Source organism: Beta vulgaris, chromosome 7, assembly GCF_026745355.1.
Source record: "Beta vulgaris subsp. vulgaris cultivar EL10 chromosome 7, EL10.2, whole genome shotgun sequence".
NCBI classification, from domain to species: domain Eukaryota; kingdom Viridiplantae; phylum Streptophyta; class Magnoliopsida; order Caryophyllales; family Amaranthaceae; genus Beta; species Beta vulgaris.
The window spans coordinates 14208303-14228998 of record NC_079208.1 but is presented as its reverse complement, the minus strand read 5'-3'; the positions used below and the strand labels follow the sequence as shown (position 1 = coordinate 14228998).

Genomic DNA, 20696 nt, shown 5'->3' with positions numbered 1-20696 from the left:
AGAGAACAAGAGGCTCGAAGGGATGTTGTCTCGGGTACATTTTCTATCAACTCCACTCCTGTTAAAGTATTGTTTGATTCTGGAGCATCATTGTCATTTATTGCCCATTCAACTGTTAGGACTTTAACATTGATCGAGTCTGAGTCGATTTCTATGCCTATAGTCATTCCGTCTGGGGAGACTGTTAATTGCTCTAAAAGATTTCTAAAAGTGCCACTGAAAATAGGAGAGAGTTTCTTTCCTTCTGACCTGATAGAGTTTAACTTATCAAACCTAGACGTTATTTTGGGGATGGATTGGCTTGGAAAGTACATGGCTAAGATAGACTGCGATGCGCAAAAAGTGGAACTGAGGGATCCTTCGGGAAAAAGAGTGTCATATAGGAGAATACCTCGAGAAATTCGGGATTAAGGTGATCAATGCCTTACAACTTAAGAACTACGTAGACAAGGGATGGCCTCTCTTTATGTGTTCGGTGAGAAGAATTGAGGATGATCCGTTGAGGCCTGAGGATGTGCCAGTAGTCCGAGAGTTCCAGGATGTTTTTCCTGAAGATATACCTGGTATGCCACCAAGGAGAGATGTAGAGTTCACCGTTGACCTAGTACCTGGGACTGGACCAATTTCGAAAGCCCCATATCGAATGGCTCCAGCAGAAATGAACGAGTTGAAAAACCAGTTGGAGGAACTACTCGACAAAGGGTATATTAGACCTAGCATGTCACCATGGGGAGCACCGTCTTATTTGTGAAAAAGAAGGATGGTAGTTTGAGGTTGTGTATAGACTATCGGGAGTTGAACAATGTCACTGTGAAAAACAAGTACCCATTGCCTAGGATTGATGACTTGTTCGACCAACTTCAGGGTGCGGGGATGTTCTCCAAAATAGACTTAAGGTCAGGTTACCATCAATTGAGGATTGTTGATCATGATATACCTAAGACTGCTTTCAGGACTAGATATGGCCACTATGAGTTTACGGTAATGCCTTTTGGGTTATCTAATGCACCTGCAGTTTTCATGGACTTATGAATAGGATCTTTCGACCCTACCTCGATAAATTTGTCGTTGTTTCATAGACGATATACTGATCTATTCTAGGAGCAAGGAGGACCATGAGGGTCATTTGAGAGTCATTTTGCAGACACTTAGGGACAACCAACTATATGCGAAGTTTTCGAAGTGTGAATTTTGGTTGGAAAGAGTGTCATTTTTGGGTCACTTTGTCTCCAAGGAGGGTGTGTCAGTAGATCCTGCAAAGATCAAAGCCGTGAGTGAATGGCCTACTCCAAAGAATGTCACAGACATACAAGTTTCTTGGGTTTAGCCGGTTACTATAGGAGATTTGTGAAAGACTTCTCCAAAATAGCAAAGCCCATGACCACTTTGATGAAGAAGGATTGTAGGTTTAACTGGAATGAGGACAGTGAGAAAGCCTTTCAAACGCTCAAAGAAAGGTTAACATCAGCCCCTGTCCTAACCTTGCCTAATGGGAATGAGGGATATGATGTGTATAGTGATGCGTCCAAGAATGGGTTGGGTTGTGTTCTTATGCAAAATGGGAAGGTCATAGCTTATGCGTCTCGGCAGTTGAAGCCTATGAAGTCAATTACCCAACACACGACTTAGAATTGGCCGCAATAGTGTTTGCCCTAAAAATCTGGAGACACTACCTTTACGGGGTGACTTGTCGAATCTTCACTGATCACAAAAGTCTCAAATACATCTTCACCCAGAAAGACCTTAATATGAGACAGCGCAGATGGTTAGAGCTCATCAAGGACTATGACTTAGACATCCAGTACCATGAGGGTAAAGCCAACGTCGTTGCTGATGCGTTAAGTCGCAAGTCTAGCCATAGCCTGAATACATTAGTCGTTGCCGACAAACTTTGTGAGGAGTTTCTAGACTCCAGATAGAAGTTGTTCATGAAGGGGAGGTAGAAAGATTGCTGAGTGCCTTAACCATCGAGCCCAACTTTCTAGACGAAATAAGAGAGAGTCAACCTGGGGATGTGAAGCTTGAGCGAGTCAAAGCAAAGCTTAAGGAGGGAAAAGCAGAAGGGTTTGCGATCCATGAGGATGGAAGCATAAGATATAAGGGTAGGTGGTGTGTCCCAAAAATGTGAAGAATTGAAACAAAAGATAATGGGTGAGGGTCATAACACGACTTATTCCGTCCACCCAGGGGAGATAAGTTATATAAGGACCTCAAGAAGATGTTCTGGTGGCCTGGGATGAAAAGAGCAGTAGCTGAATTTGTTTCAAAATGTCTAACGTGCCAGAAAGTCAAAAGTGAACACAAGAGACCTCAAGGAAAGATTCAACCTTTAGACATTCCGACATGGAAATGGGACTCATATCCATGGATTTCGTTGTAGCCTTACCTAGGAGTCGGGGAGGCAATAATACCATATGGGTGATAGTAGAAAGACTAACCAAAACAGCAAGGTTCATACCTATGAAAGATACGTGGAGTATGGAAGCCTTAGCCAAGGCCTATGTGAAAAATGTCATTCGATTGCATGGAGTACCCACGAGTATAGTATCAGATAGAGATTCGCGATTCCTTTCGAATTTCTGGAAAAAGGTTCAGGAAGCTTTTGGTAGTGAGCTATTGATGAGTACAGCTTTTCACCCAGCTACACGGTGTCAAACCGAAAGAACTATTCAGACCTTAGAGGACATGTTGCGAGCATGTGCCTTAGAATACCAAGGATCATGGGAAGACCATTTGGACCTCATAGAATTCTCATACAACAACAGCTACCATGCTAGTATTAAGATGGCACCATTTGAAGCACTATATGGGAGAAAGTGTCGTAGCCCTTTGTGTTGGAACGACATTAGTGAGACTGTGGTGTTAGGACCTGAGATGATTCAGGAGATAGTGGATCAGGTGCGATTCATTCAAGAAAAGATTAAGGCTGCACAGGACAGGCAGAAATCCTATGCGGATCAAAAGCGAAGGGATGAGAATTACGAAGTCGGGGAAAAAGTATTGCTTAAGGTGTCTCCAATGAAAGGAGTGATGCGATTTGGGAAAAAGGGGAAGCTAAGCCCTAAATTCATAGGACCATATGAGATTCTGGCAAGAGTAGGCAAAGTCGCTTATCGCCTAGATTTGCCCAATAACTTAGAAAGGGTCCATAATGTGTTTCACGTATCCCAACTCCGGAGATACGTACCTGATGAGTCACATGTACTTGAACCGGAAAATGTCGAAATAGGCGAAACCTTATCCTATGAGGAGAAACCTGTCCAGATCCTAGACCGCAAGGTGCGTAGTACGAGGAATAAGGACATCAGAATTGTCAAAGTGTTGTGGAGAAATCAAAATACCGAGGAAGCCACCGGGGAAGCCGAAGATGCAATGCATCTGAAGTACCCTGAGCTTTTTCAAGAGGTACGTGAGTTACGGGTGTTGTATAATATGAGCACTATAAGAGGAGGGGGGGTGAATTATAGTGAGAGAATAAGCACTACTTTTTGCGGAATTAAAAGTAAACTTGGGAACAAACAATGGGAACACGAGAGATTTTACGAGGAAAAACTTCCTAGGCCTAGTAGGAAGAAACAACCTCGACCACAAGGGATTTTAAACAACTTTCCACTATAATAGGCCAAAACAACTCTGATTACAACCTATTACTTTTTCTCTCGATTCTCAACTTAAGTCACTCAACTCAAGTTCCCAACGACAGTTCCCAACAACTGACGTTTTCTCTCAAACTTCACTCGAAGTTCCTTTCTCTTTTTCTTTCTCTTTCTCTTGCTTCACTCAAAGCTTTCTCACACTTACAAGAGTTCACTCAAACCCTTTTTCTCAAAAATACACTTTGAAAACAATGGAAGAGTAATAAAAACTCGATTAATGTAAGTATGAATTCTCTTAAGGAAAGGCACTGACACTTTAGATAACTTAAGACAAATTAACTAAGTCAGACACACATTTGTGTACTAATAAGTCAGACAAATTGTACTATAAGTAGACATTGCAATGATTAGGCGCCTATTTATAGACTATTAAGACAAGACATGATTTCCACTAACTTAGACCATTATCACATGTTCTCCATGATTTCTAATTAATTAATTAAATTAAATTAATTATTCCATGTCATGTACATCATCCACTAATCCACTACTTCACTTCATAGAAGCAGTAACAAATAACGTGGTTTTGCAAACTTGGAGAATAATTAATCTTATTTAATTTAATTAAATTCTTGGAGGATAATTAACTTAGGCCACTAAATCCACTAACTCCATAAACTGTAGCAGTAAACTTTAGGCGTGTATCTAGAATTTAGGAAATAAATAAATAAAATCTTTTAGCTAGTTTTTAGGAAAAAATATCTTTTTCAAAATCTTTTATAAAAACCGGAAAACAGTTTTTTATTTCGAAAAATCCGAAACATTTTAAAAACCGGAAAAATATATTTTCGAAAACTAAATCTTTTAAAATAAAATATAAAGATAAAATATATATTTTAAAAAGATAAGATTTGAAAATCAGTTATTTTAAAATCAGAAAATCTATTTAAAATCTTTTCCTAACAAACTTAAACTAACTTCCTAAAATTATGGATCTTAGTCAAATTATCCCTAAAAACTCTAACAACTATATTGGGCACACAATTACTTAGGCGCACAATATTAGTCACTTAGAAGTTCCTAAATTAGTTTTAAAGTCTTGTTCCCTAATTATTAAGTCTTGTTCCTAAGCCTTGTTCCTATAGTGCCAGGTCTGTTCCTTTCATGGGAACAGAACCAAGTTCCTTTGAGAATTCACCACGAACTTAATAAAGCTATTACTCAACCTTAACAAGAAGATTAATAAATACCCTAATGTATTCTAATCTTCATTCCATGCTTGATTCTTCATTTCTCGAACATCTTTACTTCGATCTTGATTAATTCTCCGCTTTAATCTTCAATCAAGTATTCTCTTAGCTCGAGCATGAATTACCTTGCAACAACATAAATAAAATATACTATGTCTTTTGTGGTTAGGTCATCTTCAAAACTCAAGGGTCAACAATTTCCCCCTTTTTGAAGATGGCAACAAAAGGCATATACTAAAAATAATACAATAAGTCATATAAAAATAATTTAAAAATTTACAAAGTATGTAACCAAGTTAAATTAAGTATTATAGACTCGTTATTTTATTTTGTAAAGTCGAAATATGAGAACATAATCCATGACAAAAAAAATTTACTCTGATTTGCCTTATCTTTCCCCCTTTGGCATCTTCAAGAACAAGTCCACGATTTCAAAAAGATGAATATTATTCACTAAACACATCACACCACCAAACTTGTAAGAAATAAGTTGGTTAGTATAAGCAAATAAAGCATTCAACTCTCAAAAACCGCAATCCAAGAATATTAGCCATTCATTTAGACGCACACATGCAAAAAGATCAAACTTAGAATTAAGCAAACCAAAAGTTCCATTGTAGCATGATTAAAGGAGAAGGATAGAAAAGACAAATATTAAACAAAGTTCATGTTCCCACACAAAATAAAACAAGCTAAATAGAAAAGTTTATGATTTAGGAGAGGGAGGTTGTTCTACTTCTTCCACCACATCATGAAGCTTTGCCATCACTTCTTGATGATTTTCGGCCAATGTATCATTTCCCTTGAGCACAATGTCTTCCAACTTCAACAATCTGAGTTCATAGCTTGAATGAGGAAGAAAGTTCACCAAGCCGAGCCATATCTCTTGTTGTCCATCCAAGGCTTTGTCAACTTTGCTCATAACCCCTTTTACCAACCCATTTAAATCCTTAGCTTCCGTAGCAAACTCCATCATTGCTTCCGAATGACCCATAACCAAGGAAAACAAAGAATCCAACCTTCTAGCATGAGCTAGAGTATATGTAGAACCAATGGTAGGATTTTGAGAAGACGAGGGAGCTTAGAAGGCTTGGGGTTTGTGTTTGTTCCTTAGGTTTGGGAACAGCAGGTTGTTCCTCTAGAATGGGAACACCAACTGTTTCCTTAGCTTTAGGAACAGAACAGGAGGGTTTTGAGAGAGGGAGGGATAGATCATCTTGTGGTGCTAGGGTAGAGGGTGAGGCAGATTTTTGTGGAGATGGAGGAAAAGGAGGATTGGTTTCCATGGGAACAGGAGTCGGTTCCCTAGAAGGAGGTAGGTTAGATTCATAATCTTCCCTATCAATCACCTTTACTTCATCTTCCTCACAACTTTCTTCGGCATCAAGATAGGAAAATTAAGCACTTTCATATTTTGAACCCTTTGACTAGCTCTAGTGCTTTCATAACCGGTTTCACCACCTCATCAACCACCTTCTTCCCTTTCTTCTTAGTTTCTTCTTTTTCTTTTTCAATTTTCTTTTCTTTTTGATTTTTCTTTTCTTTTTCATTTTTCTTCTCTTAACTTCTTTTTCTTCTTCTTCTCTTTCCACTTCATCATCCACATCATCATCATCCTCATCATCATCAAGATTAGCACGTCCCTTAATAACTTCTCCATTCACAACACAAACATTTAAGTTATTCAAGGCACGCACATTCAACATATTTCCCGTGGACACCATGGACTGAGTTCCCGAAATTTTCACTTTAAACTTAAGTAGAATTTCGGTTACTAAGGCTCCATACCAACAACAAATCCATTTTCAATGCAATGACTCAAATGTTGAATCATTAAGAAGGAAAGTTTATGTGTTTGTGAGAAGCTAAACAATGAATGTAAATTAAATCCAACATGCTAACTTGAGCACGTTTGGAAAGACGAGGCAATAAAGCTTTCTTGAGGATGTGAAAAAAATTTTGTGATAAGGGGAAAGAAGATTATGATCAAGAAATGTTTTTCCCTTTTGACCACCATACTTAACAATCAATTGATCAAAGGAAATGTCCGAAAATGGATATGAACCACGTTGTTTCTTGAAATAAACATCTGTTCCTCTCACGGGAACACCAAGCAGTTTACCCAAATTTTGCATTAAAATCAATTTGAGTTCCTTTCACCAAGTGGAACAATTTCCTTCTTCATCCATGGAAAAGTTTTCACAAAATTCGTCCATCAATTTAGGAATCAAACTATTTCCATAACATTTCACAAAAAGATTTTCCCAACCTTGAAACTTAATCATATTAAGAATTGACGAAAGTTTACTCTTTTGCACCAAGAAACATCAATAAAAAGTCCATGCACATACCTAGTTGCCGTGGAATTTTTTCGAACAACCGAGTTGTTCCTCTCTCGGGAACATCTGATTCCCCCTCACTAGTTGCATGAGCTTCTTCAACCTCCATTTCAACCGATTCTTCTTGTTTCTTCCTTTTCCTTAGAATTCTTGATGAAGAATTTGGAGAAATATCCATGGGTGTTGGTGATTCAATTTTAGAGGATGAAGGAGAGGGTTTTTCGGCTTTGTGGGAGGAGAGAGAGTGATAAGTGTTTTTGGTAGTCATGTTTTGTGGAGAAATTTCGGTTTTATGAGAAGGAAGGAAAAAAATTTGTTTTGTTTTAAGGAAAGAATAATATAAAACCGTGTATTTACACGTTTTAAGAAAAAAATCTTCTAAAAAAATATCTTCAACTAACTTGAGAGATATAAGGAAAAATCAGATTTTTAGGAAATAAAATCTGAACAGAATATTTTTTGGTTTTTCGAATTTTGAAAAGAAAAAAATCTAACTCTAATACGCTGGGAATTGGGAACAGCGTTTGGGAACAGTGAATGGAAACAATGAAATTTTGCTACTTTGGAACTCCATTAATTCTTTTAATCCTTTGTTATCACTTAAGGCATAGAATTGTCCTATGAACAATAAGGGGAATATTATTGGACATTGGTGAGCAGTTTTCAGACATTTTTACTTATACATATGAAATAATCATATAAGAATTGTGATGTATTTAAGCAAATAAAAACATCAAAAATGCACATCCAGACATAATGCCAAAGAATTAACACAAAGGGGAATAATGTAGCAATCATTTCAATTTATTAAGCCAAGTTCAAGTCTCAATTTCTCAAACCTATCTCTATTTAAGGGTTTTGTCAAGATATCTGCAATTTGACGTTCAGTCTCACAGAATTCCATTTTAATAAGACCCTTTTCAACATTATCTTTCAGAAAGTGATGCCTAATATGGATGTGTTTGACTCTTGAATGATGTACGGGATCTTTAGAAATACTAATAGCACTAGTATTATCACAATAGATGGGAACACATTCAAAGTAGATTCCATAGTCACGTAGTTGTTGTTTTATCCATAGCATTTGGGAACAACATGCTGCTGCTGCAACATATTCAGCCTCTGCTGTAGATAAAGCAACTGTGTTTTGCTTCTTGGTGCTCCAAGAAACTAAACTATGACTAAGGAACTGAACCATACCTGATGTACTCTTTCTATTGACCAGATCTCCTGCATAGTCAGCATCCGCAAATCCTTTCAATTCAAAGGTATCACTCCTCGAATAGAATAGGCTTAAATCATCTGTTCCCTTGAGGTATCTTAGGATTCTCTTCACAGCTGTGAGATGAGATTCCTTTGGATTGGCTTGAAACCTTGCACATAATCCTACACTGAAAGCAATATCAGGACGACTTGCAGTTAGATATAGTAATGAGCCAATCATACCTCGATATTTGGTTTGATCCACACTTTTCCTATAGAATCTTCATCCAATCTGGTTGAGATTCCCATAGGTGTATGATTAACTTTGGATGCTTCCAAACCATACTTTTTCAATAGTTCCTTTATGTACTTTTGTTGATGGATGTAGATTCCTTCTTCTGTTTGCTTGATTTGCAACCCCAAGAAGAAGTTGAGCTCACCCATCATACTCATTTCAAATTCTTTACTCATGAGATTAGCAAAGTCCTTGCACAAAGATTCATTAGTGCACCAAATATAATATCATCAACATATATTTGAACAACTAATAAATGTTTTCCTTTTGATTTTAAAAACAAGGTTCGATCCAATTTTCCTCTTTTAAACTCATTTTCAAGAAGGAACTTAGAAAGTCTTTCATACCATGCTCTTGGAGCTTGCTTTAACCCATAAAGAGCTTTGTCAAGCTTAAAGACATGATTAGGAAATTCTTTATTTTCAAAACCTGGAGGTTGTTCTACAAATACCTCCTCATTAAGATAACCATTTAGAAAAGCACATTTTACATCCATTTGATACAATTTGAAACCCATGAAGGCAGCAAAAGCTATGAAGATTCTAATTGCTTCCAATCTTGCAACTGGAGCAAAAGTTTCTTCATAATCAATGCCTTCCTGTTGATTGTATCCTTTCACAACTAACCTGGCCTTGTTTCTTATGATAGTTCCGAACTCATCTAATTTGTTTCGAAACACCCACTTTAAACCAATAACCTTGTTATGTTTAGGCTTAGGTTCAAGGTGCCAAACTTTGTTTCTTTCAAATTGATGAAGTTCATCCTGCATTGCTACGATCCAATCAGCATCAGTGAGAGCTTCTTCATGATTCCTAGGTTCCAACATAGAAAGAAAAGCATGAAAAGCACAAAAGTTTTTCAATTGAGATCTCGTTTGAGTTCCCTTATTTATGTCACTGATTATTAGTTCCACAGGATGGGAACGATGAGTTTTCCAAGGCTTTGGTTGGAAATCCTGGATGGAAACTTGGTTTCCTTGATCATCTTCTTTTTCCTGTACTTGGGAACCAGGTTCAACAATAGTGGATTCATTCACTAGTGCATCATCACTTAGTTCCTCTTCTTCCTCATTGGGAACAGGAACAGGATGTTGTTCCCTTGGCTTTGTTCCCATGACTTCGTCTTCCAAAGTCTCATCAATAAGACTTAGGTCTTTTGTCAATCCTATTTCGAAGTCATCTTCAACCTGTGTGCTTGCATCAAATTTATCTGTTTCATCAAAAATAACATGCACACTTTCTTCTACACACATAGACCTTTTATTATACACTCTATAAGCCTTGCTACTAGAAGAATATCCTAAGAATAGCTTCTTCACTTCTAGCATCAAATTTTCCAATATTTTGTTTCCCATTATTATGAACAAAACATTTACATCCAAATGTTCTGAAATATGTAATATTGGGCTTTTTACCAAAATACAGCTCATAGGGCGTTTTATTTAATAAAGGTCTTACCATGGCTCGATTTATAATGTGACAAGCAGTATTCACAGCTTCTGCCCAAAAGTTTTTGGAAGTCCACTAGCTATCAATAGTCCTAGCCATCTCTTCTAGTGTTCTATTCTTCCTTTCAACAACACCATTTTGTTGAGGTGTTCTAGGGGCTGAGAAATTGTGATCTAATCCATTGTCTCTGCTAAAGTCATCGAACTTAAATTTTCAAACTCTTTACCATGGTCGGATCTAAGGTGAAGTAACTTATGACCACTCAAATTTTGTACTTTCTTTGCAAAGACAAGGAACTCATCATAAGTCTCGTCCTTGCTAGAAAGAAAAATAACCCAAGTAAATCTAGAGAAGTCATCTACAATTACTAACACATATTTCTTTCCACTCTACTTTGTATCCTCATAGGTCCACATAAATCCATATGTATTAACTCTAAAGGTCTTGTGGTACTCACCACATTCTTGGACTTGAAAGAGGACCTAACATGCTTGCCTTTTGCGCATGCATCACACACATGATCTAAATGAAACTTAGTAGAGGGTAAACCTAAAACTAGTTCTTTAGAACGCAGTTTGTCAAGCAAGGAAAAGCTAGCATGACCTAGACGCTTGTGCCATAAGAATGAATCATCATCAATAACACTAAGGCATGTGAATTTGTTTTTGGGAACAAGGTTGAGATCCACAACATATGTGTTCCCTTTCCTTGTTCCTTCCAAAATGATATCCTTTGTCTATTGTTGACTATCAAACATTTTTCACTATTAAACTTCACACAGTTCCCTCTATCACAGAATTGGGAATACTTAACAAGTTATGCTTTAATCCATCAACTAGAACATTTTCTATGGAATGTGACGATGACTTACCAACTTTGCCCATGGCAACTATGTTACCTTTCTTGTTGTCACCAAAAGTCACACTTCCACCATTGTAGGCTGAGAGTGAGAGAAATCTTGATTTATCTCCAGTCATATGCTTAGAACAACCACTGTCTAGGTACCATGTGTTGTTCCCCTCACTCCAACCTGCAAGAAAACTAATTGTTAGAGTTAGGAACCCAATCTTTCTTGGGTTCCTTTCCTTCAGGAACAATAGATTTCTTTTTCCAAATTACTTTACTTGTTTCCAAGTTCTCATTGATGCGACCAAGTCTTTTAGGACAAGAGTTCCTAAAATGACCAGTGTTCCCACAAAACATACAAACTTTATCACTTGGTAAATCAACTCTCTTTTTAGGTTTTTCAAATTTCTTTTTGTGATTAAAACCAAGACCTTCAGTTCGTTTTGTTTGAGGGTTCTTAATCCAGTTTGGAATAGGTAGCATTTTCTTTTCATTTCTCATTTGGTGCAGTTCCCCTACAAGTTCCTTATTTTCAATTTCCAAAAATGAAACATGATTTTTCAATTCGTTTATTTCAGATTTGAAACTTTGCAAGGGAACTGACTTAATGTCAAATGAACTTACTTCAGGAACAAACTCTTTTAGTTGTGAAACTCAAGCTTAACAAGTAGTTCTCATTTTTAAGATTTTCGAAATCCTCTTTTAATTTAAGATTTTTGTCAAACAATTCGAAAAATCTTTTCTCAATATCATACGAACACTTTTAAGCCAAGAGGTATGTTCCTTTGCTACACTTAAAGCATTTGACATTGTTTTAGTTTAATGGTTTCATCTTTGCAATCATTTACAGCGTCAACAATAAACTCAAATAATTTTTCTTTACTTAAAGAATTAAGACGAGTTTTGATGGTGTCTAGACTTGCCTCAAGAGATTCAATCTCTTCATCAGATTCGGAATTGTCAAGAGCCATAAGACAGAAGTTTGCAGTCTCCTCATTTGGTTGAGGATCATCTTCTTCCTCAGAGTCAGAGTCTCCCCATGCAGCAACCATAGCTTTCTTCATGTCAGATCGAGTATAGGAGTTTTTGTATTCTTTGTTCCTATCTCTGCTCTGTTCCCTTCCTTTGCCTTTTTCTTGTTCCCATTGGGGACAATCCTTGATGAAGTGCTCAGAACTGCCACACTTATGACAAACAAGTTTGTTAGAATATTTCTTATTCTTACCTTTGTAATCACCTTTCTTCATGTTCCTAAACATTCTTTTGAATTTTCGGACCATGAGAGCAGATTCTTCTTCATCTGTTTCTGAGCCTTCACTTTCATCAGCTTTTAAGGCAATCGACTTTTGCTTGGACATGTCTCCATTCTCATTGTCCAATTGCAACTCATGAGTCATGAGGGAACCAGCAAGTTGTTCCAAATTGAACTTAGTAAAGTCCTTAGTTTCCTGTAAGGCAGTTACCTTAGCCATCCAACGATCCCTAGGAAGGCTCCTTAGGACCTTTCGTACCTGTTCCTCAGATGTAATCACTTTACCAAGAGATGTTAGCTCATTAATTATATAGTAAAGCGTGTAAACATGTCTTGGATAGACTCTTTTGATTTCATTTGAAAAAGTTCATATTGGTTCATCAAAAGATCTATTTTTGATCTCTTAACTTCACTCGTACCTTCATGAGTGACTTCAAGAAGATCCCAAATTTGTTTTGCGGTTTTACATCCCATGACACGATTGTGTTCATGAGGACCAAGACCACAATGAAGCAATTTTATAGCAAGAGCATTAATTTCCATCTTTTCGAAATCAGCTTTATCAAAATCAGATATAGATTTAGGAATTACCTCATTCTTGTCATTAGTGGTAGTGACTTCAAAATCACCTACCTCTATGACTCTCCATACCTGGTAATTGTCGGCTTTGATAAAGATCTCCATTCTGTTCTTCCAGTAAGTGTAAAACTTACCATTGAACATTGGTGGCCTCTGCGTAGAGTACCCTTCTTCCAGTTTCTCTCTAGTATTCATATTTTTCAAGATCTTGAACTCAACAGGGTTTCCTGAATATTAGAGTTCCCGCTCTGATACCAATTGTTGTATAATATGAGCACTATAAGAGGGGGGTGAATTATAGTGAGAGAATAAGCACTACTTTTTGCGGAATTAAAAGTAAACTTGGGAACAAACAATGGGAACACGAGAGATTTTACGAGGAAAAACTTCCTAGGCCTAGTAGGAAGAAACAACCTCGACCACAAGGGATTTTAAACAACTTTCCACTATAATAGGCCAAAACAACTCTGATTACAACCTATTACTTTTCTCTCGATTCTCAACTTAAGTCACTCAACTCAAGTTCCCAACGACAGTTCCCAACAACTGACGTTTTCTCTCAAACTTCACTCGAAGTTCCTTTCTCTTTCTCTTTCTCTTTCTCTTGCTTCACTCAAAGCTTTCTCACACTTACAAGAGTTCACTCAAACCCTTTTTCTCAAAAATACACTTTGTAAAACAATGGAAGAGTAATAAAACTCGATTAATGTAAGTATGAATTCTCTTAAGGAAAGGCACTGACACTTTAGATAACTTAAGACAAATTAACTAAGTCGACACACATTTGTGTGACTAATAAAGTCAGACACACATTTGGTGTGACTAATAAAATCAGACACAATTTTCTCAAATGAATTAGGCCCTATTTATAGACTATTAAGACAAGACATGATTTCCACTAACTTAGACCATTATCACATGTTCTCCATGATTTCTAATTAATTAATTAAATTAAATTAATTATTCCATGTCATGTACATATCCACTAATCCATCTACTTCATTCATAGAAGCAGTAACAAATACGTGGTTTTGCAAACTTGGAGAAAATTAATCTTATTTAATTTAATTAAATACTTGGAGGATAATTAACTTAAGCCACTAAATCCACTAACTCCATAAACATGTAGCAGTAAAACTTTAGGCGTGTAAGCTAAATTTAGGAAATAAATAAATTAAAATCCTTTAGCTAGTTTTTAGGAAAAAATATCTTTTTCAAAATCTTTTATAAAAACCGGAAACAGTTTTTGTATTTCAAAAAAATCCGAAACATTTTGAAAAACCGGAAAAATATATTTTCGAAAACTAAATCTTTTAAATAAAATATAAAAGATAAAATATATATTTTAAAAAGATAAGATTTGAAAATCAGTTATTTTAAAATCAGAAAATCTATTTAAACTTTTCCTAACAAACTTAAACTAACTTCCTAAAATTATGGATCTTAGTCAAATTATCCCTAAAAACTCTAACAACTATATTGGGCACACAATTATCTTAGGCGCACAATATTAGCCACTTAGAAGTTCCTAAATTAGTTTTAAGTCTTGTTCCCTAATTATTAAGTCTTGTTCCTAAGCCTTGTTCCTATAGTGCCAGGTCTTGTTCCTTTCATGGGAACAGAACCAAGTTCCTTTGAGAATTCACCACGAACTTAATAAAGCTATTACTCAACCTTAACAAGAAGATTAATAAATACCCTAATGTATTCTAATCTTCATTCATGCTTGATTCTTCATTTCTCGAACATCTTTACTTCATCTTGATTAATTCTCCGCTTTAATCTTCAATCAAGTATTCTCTTAGCTCGAGCATGAATTACCTTGCAATCAACATAAATAAAATATACTATGTCTTTTGTGGTTAGGTCATCTTCAAAACTCAAGGGAACAACGGGGACGTAACTTTTCTTTTAAGGGGGGAAGAATACGATAGAATTTCGCGCTTTCACCCTAAAGTATGTTAACTATGATAGTTATTTGTAGTTATTGCTTATCTGTCGCTTATCTGTTGTGCGAACGTTAGAAAACGCTTATGAAATTTTGGGACTTAGAAGTGCAAAAGATCGTCGTTGAGACTGGCTACCTCCAAGTTTCGAGACGAAACTTTTTTTAAGGGGGAAAGCCTGTAATACTCCGTATTTTGGGAAGTAATTCGTATTAACTAAGAAAATATAAAGAAGTTAATAAAAAAGGATTTTTGTAGTATTTACAGAATAATAAGAATAAAATATTAATAATACGAGTCGGTTGTGTTAATTTCGGATTTATAAAGGTTAAACCGAGTTCACCCGATCTAGGGTTACCACTTTTAGAAGGGTTTAAAAAGGGAAAGTAAGAGGAGAAACTTTGTGAAACCCTAATTTTCCCTTTCTCCTCTTCAGCCATCATCTCCCTCCCTTTCTTCTCTCTCTTCTCTCTCGGTTGCTATCCTCGCCTCTCTCTCTGTCCTTCCCTGTCCTCGTCTCCCTCGCCGTGCCTTCTCGGATCCTCGTCGCGTTGTGCGACGAGTAGCGCTGCAGCGTGTGCGAGCGAGAGTTGGGAGGTGCGAGGCTCGTGTGCGAGACGAGCAGGTGCTGGGCTGTGCGAGTCGTGTCGAGGACCGAGCGAGGGAGTCCGCGAGTGTTCGAGGGACGCTGCGAGGTTCAAGTTCTAAGCGACGAGCGAGCAGGACGCGAGCGACAAAGCTTGCGCAAGGCCCGTTGCTGCTGCTGTGCGAATCATGTCGAGGACCATGCGAGCAAGGATTGGTGGTCCGAGTGCTGAGCGCGCGACGAGGGTGCGCGAGGCTGCTGCTGTGCGAGTCGAGGGCTGGTTCGAGAGTAGCCGTGCGGCTGCTGCGGTAGTGCGCGAGTGGTGTTGCGCCGTTGCCGGAAATCGGTCGCCGGAAATTGATTGTCGGCGAGCTTAACGGTATAAAACCAATTATATATTGAATATATTATATTAAGTTAATTATAATTTATGTTTTCATAATTATGTTAAATTATAATTAGTTAATTAATAATTCAAGTTAATGAGTTCATTTTATTATTCTGACCATAATTGCGAATATAACTTTTGGACATAATACTAGATCGGACCTAAGACTTTTGGACATAAGATTTTGGACATAAAACATGGTTGGACTTATAATTAAAATTGGTTTGGTAAAGATAGTGGACTAATGACACTAACTAATATTAGTATGCTCATTAGCTTTAATTCCTAAAAGACATTAAACTCATTGTAATAGAAAAGTAACGAAAATTCATAAACAAGGGTTTAGTTATCGTTTACTTCGAATTATTAAACCGTATAGTCTTAGTTACGTAGTAGTTGTTAAAATTACCAACGACGTAGCACTAAAGCTTTTATTTAACGGTTTAGGTCCCAATTTCATAAGCGGAGCGTTCGATTAAGACAACAAAAATTCTCCGTTACAAGGTACGTACGCGTACCAGTTTAATCCCAAGTATTAGTATCATGATTAGGTTGCAATCTATGTTATTGGAACCTAGAAGCATGATAGGGAACGTTTGATTGATTGAGATTGTCTGGTTAGACATTTGTAATTGAAATCGATATGTTGCATTGGAATGCGTAATTCTATCGTAGTATAAACATGAGCATTTTTAATCTTATCCATAGTGTAACAAGGTGTTACAAGAGATATGATTCGAGCATTGTAACTAAGAGGACAGGTAAATGATTCTATGTATCCATAGTGTAACAAGAGTGTTACAAGAGATACGATTTGAGCATTGTAACTAAGAGAACAGGTAAATGATCTATGTGGTTATGAAATGAATGGTTAATATTAAAATGAATTATGGCAATAACTTGTAGCTGGACTCCCTACAAGTGATGAACAATGGGGGGAGTGTGGGACTTGTCCTACGCTCCTACACAGGCCTACTGTGACGACAGTAGTGTCCTTATATTTTTGATAACTCAAGTAGGCGGAAGGTTCCGTTCGATCTTGGGGTATGCATACTAAGGTGATGGGTGTGAGACGGAACAAAACCGTATTTGCATTTCATCTAATAGACCTAGTGTCTATTAAGGATTCAGTAGCCCGTATGATTCTAGTAAGATGACGGTGCCCGTTCGATGCCAAATAAAGATTAAAGATTAAAGGTTAAAGGATGTAACATAATGTAGCATCATGCTTAAGATTGTTCATGTGTGCATCATTTATGCTTATATGTATTCAATGGTTCATTACGTACTCAGCATAGCTGATTGTGTGTTATTATGTGTTTGATGAACTGCGATGAACCATTGATGCTACAATGGGGAGCAGACTAGGTGTGCTGGTGCTGCTGCATGATATCGAGCATACGGGCACTAGGCTTTGGTAGTTACATTTAAAGCATTTTGAAAAGTATTATTGGTTTTTCTAAGACTTATATAAATGGTTTGTGGTTTGAATGAAAGGGGTCATTGATGATTCCCGAGTTGTATTTATATTTTAATTCCGCTGCATTTTGGTTTTCGAGACAATATTTTAAGTTATCATTAACTCTTATTATGCCTTGCGTTCCATCGCGGCGGTAATGATAAATCATTTTTATATAGAGTTTTTAGGCATATTTAGGTTGCATTTTTAAAGCATATTAATTCATATAGCTGCATTTTTAGTGGCCATTCGCATGGATTATCTATTATGTGCTCTATTACGCTTCGTTTGTGGTTTTCTTAATGTTTCAGAAAGTTTCATAGCTATTTAGACGCTTCCGAAGCGATTTTGGATGAATTGGATAATTCTTGTAAAAGGAGTTGATGAATGGTGGCTTTTGTTCGGTGAATTTATGTTCGTGGATTGTTCTCTTGTTCCTTATAATCATATTATGTGAAGTAGCTTCCATGAGGATCGCGGCATATCTTTCGAGAGTAAATTTGAGTTGAAAACGAAGAAATGCATTATTGTCGAAGTGATAAAAACCGACACATATTCACTCTTTTGATCATAACTCGAATTCTACAAATCGGATTGAAGTGATTCAAGTTGCATTGCAAATAGACTTAAAGATCTTCACAACGATAGGTCATATGCTTATAGAAGATTCCTAGAACTCAAGATACAGCCTTCAAAAGTCGACCTTGCGAAACTGCCTGCGAACCAGCGCCCAACGGGTTTGTTTCTACTCGACTTCCCGCACTGCTGCCTGGCTCGCTGGCCAGCCAGCGCCCAATGGCCAAGCCTCGACGCGCCTAAGAGCTGGACGCAAGCTCGTGGTTTTCGTCGCTACTATCGCCCAATCATCAAACTTCTTTTATTAGTTTACTTTCTTATTTTCTTTTTCTTGGACTCAAAAAAAGATTAGATTAGGGGAAAATATAAAAGGGGGGAGATTTAATTTATTTCCCTCTCATGCTTTTATTCCGAGAAAACTCTAGTATTACGTTTATTCTTCATCTCTTTCCTTGAAACCCTAGTTTTTGCTTCTCTTCCATTAATTCAAGTTTTAGAGGTATTCTTCCATTGTTTTTCTTCTTTATTAATATTTGCTATTGTCTTTCTCTTGCTTTATTATTATTTTCATTATTTTTCAATCATGAATTCTAGGTTAATTCTAGGTTATATCCCACCAAAGAACTGCTCTTGGTATTGGAAGCAAATTTGCAATGTTAAAGAGACCATGAAGCTTCACTACAATGAAGATGAGATGAAGAACATGATACACTTCAAGATAAAGGAGGTGTATAATAAAATTACAGGAGAAGGGGAGAGAGTTTACTGGGATATGATGATCTGGAATAGGCTAGCAGTGCCTAAACACAGAGTGATTAGCTGGCTAGCTATTCAAGGTAGACTCAAAACAGCTGATAGATTATGTAAAATGGGTGTTATAACTGATGATCAATGTAAACTCTGCTGTGAACACACAGAGAGTCATCAACACCTATTTCTCCAATGCTCCTATGTAAAGAGATTCCTGAAGTATGTTTTTGAATGGCTGGGTTTTAAAAGCAGGCAGGATCAGTTGCTAAGACTAATGATGATGATGAACAGCAGAAGAGGAAAGTCCAGAGTAGTGAAGCAAATACATGCTGCAGTTATCACAGCTAGTGTTTACTATGTCTGGTGGGTAAGAAATGAAGTTCAATGGAACATGATTGTCTGGAGACCAGAGAAGTTATATAGAATCATTAGAGAGTGTATAGTTATGCGTGTTACCAGTGTATTGCCTAGGAAGATTTCTAGCAAAGATATAGAATGGTGGGAAAATGTAAAGAGTAAAGTGTAAAGTGTATAGCTTTTAGCTGAAAGTTTGTAGCTTTCCTTTAGTGGAGGAGTCCAACCTAGTTGGTTTGCTCCCTAGGGTTTAGCTGTTGGTGTAAAAAGTTTCTGGTGATTAATACTACTTACTCTTACTTAGCAAAAAAAAAATTCTAGGTTAATTATTGATTTTGTTTTAGTTATTTCAATTATGAGTGAGTAGTCCTTTTTCTAGGGTAAGTGAGGGAAGCCACGTTTATACCATGAATTGTTATTCTTTGAATTTGATTGATTTATAGATTAGGGTTGTGAGTAATTTCAATTGATAAGTTTTAAATAGTTTGATTCTTGTAATTGGCCAATATCAAGAGTTAATTAATTTGCTAATAGGAATTAGAATTGAAAGATCATATTCTTAGAGGCTTCATTACAATTGGCAATTCCGAATATGTTAGCGATCGTACTGCATAGGTTGAATTGAAAGTGTTAATACCCGACCGAAGGATTAACCGTTTACTTAGTTACTCACCCCCTAGTTTATTTATTATTGAATCGATTTGTATTCTTTGAATGGTATGAGCATGGTGGACCGAACGTATGCCCTAGACTTTTAATTCATTGATTAAATCAGCATTTTGATATTACTTGCTCCTAGTTTAGTTATTATTCAAATCAAACATTCGTTTTTCTGAGATAGTTTATTAATAATTAAGCGAAAATCGATAGAAATCCTCTCCCTGTGGGATCGACCCGTATTTGCTAAGTATCTGCTAACAACAGACAACGTGCACTTGCAGTATTACTTTTTAAAATCATCAGGTAACGCTCCCGAAGTCGATGCGGCGTAGCAGTGGTAGACGCGTATGGATTTTGGGGGTGTTACAATCAAACATTCACAATTTTATTTTTATCTTAGGATTAAATAAGTGATCATACAGCTTACAACCCAAGATTAATCCCTTCTTTAATCCAATCTTTCTTGTTTGTTGAACCTAGCCAACGATCAACTTACCTTTCAAAGGTATAAAATATCAACTTACCAAATAAGGCACACAGTCCTCATAGAGTAGTGAAAATAATAATAAAAGGGAACACATGATTCAATCATGATCCAAGCCAATAAATATATTAATTCCCCCATGTGAATTAACAAAATAAAGTTCCCAACCAACATGCTTGCATCAACCTTCCATACAAACATGATATAAATTTCACAATTAAATCTCATACTTAACATGTTCGTACACATGCACAAAACATGTAAAATCCAATCATAATAGCAATCATATATGAACTCACAAAGTTCCTATACATGATACTACATAACTTTTCTTTCCTAAAATCATGATAGTACATCAAACCACACATAGGTATGTACGTACCATGTGTAGACAAATTGATAAGTCACTTTAACAACTTTTAGAAGTCGCCTAGAGAGAATTCTCCGCCTAAAACAACCAATAGAATTTATAATCAATACTCCAAATAAATTCCATGAACTTTAAAATACTTTAAACCTCCTTTTAAAATATTTAAAAGTTGTTTTCATCATTAAAACTTCAATCACTAATATCTCCTAGCATAGTACTACTATACTAGTCATTAAAATCCATAAAGCTCCATTAATAACACCCTTTTTCAGCTTCCAGCAACATATAATTCAAAACTCTCTTCAAACATACTTG

General features: G+C 36.6%; 1 protein-coding gene across 1 annotated transcript; it reads left to right on the top strand.

Annotated features, from left to right (window-relative positions):
* The first annotated feature begins 18346 nt into the window (after positions 1-18346).
* LOC125491841 (uncharacterized) lies at positions 18347-19039 on the top strand. Its single transcript, XM_048633912.1, has one exon. It carries the CDS (start codon positions 18347-18349, stop codon positions 19037-19039), a length of 693 nt encoding a protein of 230 aa, XP_048489869.1.
* The last annotated feature ends 1657 nt before the right edge of the window (positions 19040-20696 follow it).